Source organism: Temnothorax curvispinosus, unplaced genomic scaffold, assembly GCF_003070985.1.
Source record: "Temnothorax curvispinosus isolate PA1 unplaced genomic scaffold, ASM307098v1 QBEX01000159.1, whole genome shotgun sequence".
Lineage (NCBI taxonomy): Eukaryota > Metazoa > Arthropoda > Insecta > Hymenoptera > Formicidae > Temnothorax > Temnothorax curvispinosus.
The window spans coordinates 1-3,931 of NW_020209939.1; the positions used below are offsets into that span (position 1 = coordinate 1).

The 3,931-nt window shown below is 31.2% G+C and overlaps 1 protein-coding gene across 1 annotated transcript; it reads left to right on the top strand.

Moving 5' to 3' along the window:
- Positions 1-875: 875 nt before the first annotated feature.
- On the top strand, positions 876-3,918 carry LOC112460223 (the record flags this gene model as incomplete). Its single annotated transcript, XM_025024859.1, has 4 exons — positions 876-2,212; positions 2,515-2,907; positions 3,538-3,620; positions 3,723-3,918. Coding segments are annotated over exons 2-4 (641 nt in total), but the record flags the coding sequence as incomplete, so codon positions are not given.
- Between the last annotated feature and the right edge of the window lie 13 nt (positions 3,919-3,931).

A 3,931-nucleotide genomic window follows, 5' to 3' on the forward strand; every position in this document is an offset into this window, starting at 1 on the left:
ATAGAAAATGGCGAGTGCTTTTATACAGTTCAATTTTTTACAAGTTTTTGCTGGATAATCTGGCAAATAATTTGTCAAGCAAGTTTGGATTCGACGCTCGTGTATATAAAAAATATCTATTTTTTACATAAGGATTATAGTTCATGCATACATATGTGTGCGTGTAAAAATTAAAAATATTAATACAATTATTTGTATTAAAGGTATTATTATGCAATAATACATTTATTTATGTTACGTTGATAGAGCACGAGCATAGGCGACACTATATATCATATGGATTGGCTATTGCTATCAATCAGAGAGAAAAAAAGATTGCTCATGATCATGATGCGTAGCACTATTCCTATAAAGTTCACGAGCAGCTTCTTGATAACTCTATCCGTTCAGTCTTACAGTAACGTTAGTATTATTATTACGTTGGTGTCAAAATAAATACTTGACATATTCATACGTTGTTTGTGATATTATCAATATTTGTCGCGGTACGAAAATACAATTGAAATTTTCATAAATGCCTTATCTTCTATATTAAGGTTTTTTCTAATTTTTCTTTCAGATCCTAAAAACATCTTATTCAATATTTAACGTGTTACAAAAGTGAAATATAAATAATGATGTAGTTTTGGATAAATTATAAATTCTAAATCTTATAACTTTTGTTTCCACACATTTTTTCACTTCAGCCTTATTCTCTGTTCCGATTATTCAAACACTGATGCAAGCAGATAATATGCACGCACGCACACATAAATGTAAATGTAACTACATGCAACACAATGTAATAGGTATAATACATATAACAATTTATTTTTATATTTAAGCAGAAATAGAGCGTCAAAGACATGAAAAATAGACATGAAAAATATAATGTCTTCTTATAAGTTACCTGCGACACTCTTTTGCGGTCGTACCAGAAATAATCCAGTCTTCTACCTCACTCGTCATACTTGGCGAGCGGATGTGTGACAGTTAACTTGGAAAGTATTTAAACACTTTATACGTTACTTCATCTGCAGAATGATTGGTAAGTAATAAGACAATCAAGTATATAGAATATTCATTTGCATCGCAAAATGAAGAAAAAATAATGATAACGGAACCTACATATCATCATCTCAGCATTTGCAAGTTAGTGGGATGACATTTCCTTTTTATGCTCTTAATAATAAATATCTTTACATATATATGTATATTTATAATATTTATATAGTTATTTAACTGCATGAACTATTACAGATATGCTAAAACGGTAAACGTTACCTTCAGTCCAACACTCTTTATTCAGTTTTTTGTTAGTATGTTATCATTGTCAGTTATATGTAAAGATGAAATGAAATAGAAGTAACCTGATAATATGAAATATAAATTTTCTATAATTGAACGCGTATATTTTGGTATGATAGTTGAGTAGGTTTTTGTAAATTAATAACACTAAATCTTAAAATTTCTGTATTTTTCTTGAAAATTCTATATTTTGCGTATTTATTTCAACCTTACTCTTTATTTTAATTTTAAGGATATTAACGTGCTAACATAAACATTGCACATTTTGATTTGACGTACAAGCAACACTAATTTCGGCTTTAGCGTTAAAGTCAGAAAAGAATAATTTCTCAGGCTTTGCTACATGTGATATACTGATATGAGTATAGAATTAATACATGGTAGTTCCCCTGTACACTCGTCATTCCTCGCAGATATACAAGCAACTTGAGAAATATGCTCTGACACTGAGTATATTATGCATCACGTTCTTATTGCTGCACTCGTCTTGTATTTTTAATGTAATAAAACGGGAAACTGTATACGGAAGGTACGATATTCTTCGTAGTTCCGATAGACAGGAGACATACAAATATTTTATTCAACGGAAATATGACAACGTGCGTGAAAGGAAAACATCCCTCGATAATTGCAAGTAGGAAAACTTTTATAATTGTAGTATTCGCAAGAACGGAAAAGAACGTGCACTCCATAATAAATGATGAAATGACTTAATGTCGATTTTTTAATGGCCGTAATTGTAGTAGTGTTGACAAGATGTTGAAGAGGGTAAAACTATACATAGTCTGTCGTAAGACGTGCTCGGTTACTTAAGTGAAATTTATTGATCATTACGATAATAAAATAACATGTTGTATCAGTGTACTTGTTTTATAATTCTGTTGCATTATTAGCCAATTCTGAGCAGCTGATATTCCAAAATAAGGTATGCGATTATAAATGTTAACAAATATTGCTTTCTAGTTCACAAATTATATATTGCACTACGTTTAAATAAGGTTGTCCAGTTTTTAATTCGCGATAACATTGGACGCGATCTGTATTTTATACGTTAAACGTATAAAATTTTTTTTAATCGGATACATTTATGTATTTAGTGTTTGCAATTTAAATCAAGTTGTAGAATTTAATACTTTATGTAATCTATTTATAATATATTTTACCTTCTGTATCAAATTCAATTTTTCTGCAGACACTTTTCGCAATTCTATAAACTACTTTTTTTAGATACTTTACATGTGAAGGAAAAGATTCAAATATGCAAATACTTTCTTTAAATTTTTTAATATATACCATTGGTGGTATATGGCGACCCGTTGAATGGTCATCAAATGGTGCTAAGCTGCTGTATAGTATATTTACCTGCGGTGTAATATTTTCGGAATACTTTTTGATGTTAACGCAATTTTTGGATATATTACTTGTTGTCGACAATATCGATGATTTTACCGCTAATGCTCTAATGTTCTTGGCTATTGTTACCGATTGTTGTAAAGCGACGGTCGTTGTGATACGTCGGAATTCGATCATCAACATAGTGCAATCATTGTTGAAAGCACCACATAAACCTCGCAACGAGGATGAAGTAGCTATCCAAACGAAATTTGATAAGTTTATCAGGTGAGTTCGTATGTTTATTAAAACGTCCCAATATTAAATTATTAATGTTACCGACTTAAAATGTTTATGTAATGATTTATTACTATATATACGTCCAGCATGTATTATTTCCGTATCGCCCGAATTTGATCAGTATGATACTGATAACACAAATTCTGGACTATTTATTTTTTGCCTAATTTCGTTGATCACATATTTCCGAATTAGCATTTTCACATATAAAAAGACATGGTACAATTTTTTTTAAAAGGAGTTTCTTAAATATCATTTTAAATTAATTATTGAACATACAGGTCCAACCCATATAGAACTACAAAATAGTAGGGGAGAGTGGGGTAACTCTCTTCCAACTGCGAACATGAGGTAAACGCGAAGAATTACTATTGTAATATAATAGAGTAATGATGTTCTCCCGCTTCTCGCACCCTGCAGCGATATTAGCCGATATACGCTCAGTGGTACGAGAAGTGGGAGAATATCACTACTCTAATATAATATCGTTCAGTTTATCCCTTGTTCGCAGTTATCCCACTTTCTCCTATTTAAATTTTTTAAAGATAAATTTCTGTAAATTATAAGTACAAATAATGTGTGCGTTTATACAATTTAATATTGGTTCTATGTTTACAGAACGTTCTCGATAAGATACTCTTTTATGGCGATTATCGCCGTTGCAGGCACTACAATAGGATCAGTATTAAATGTTATGCAAGGTCATATACCTTATCGAATATGGCTGCCATGGGATTATAATATACCTCTAGTGTTCTGGATTATATCCATTCATCAAATTATATCTTTATTTTTTGGCACAGTAATAGGTACCGGCACGGATGCTCTAATCCTCGGATTGTCTTTGCAAACGTGCGCCCAACTTGAAATTTTCGAAAGTCGTCTTCACAAATTTATAATTAATAAAACAGTTAGAGATCTGGGACATACACTTTCAACGTCGAATAAGAACGAAGTGGGGATATCGGAATGCGTAGATTATCATCTCAGCATTTACAAGTGAGTCACGTAA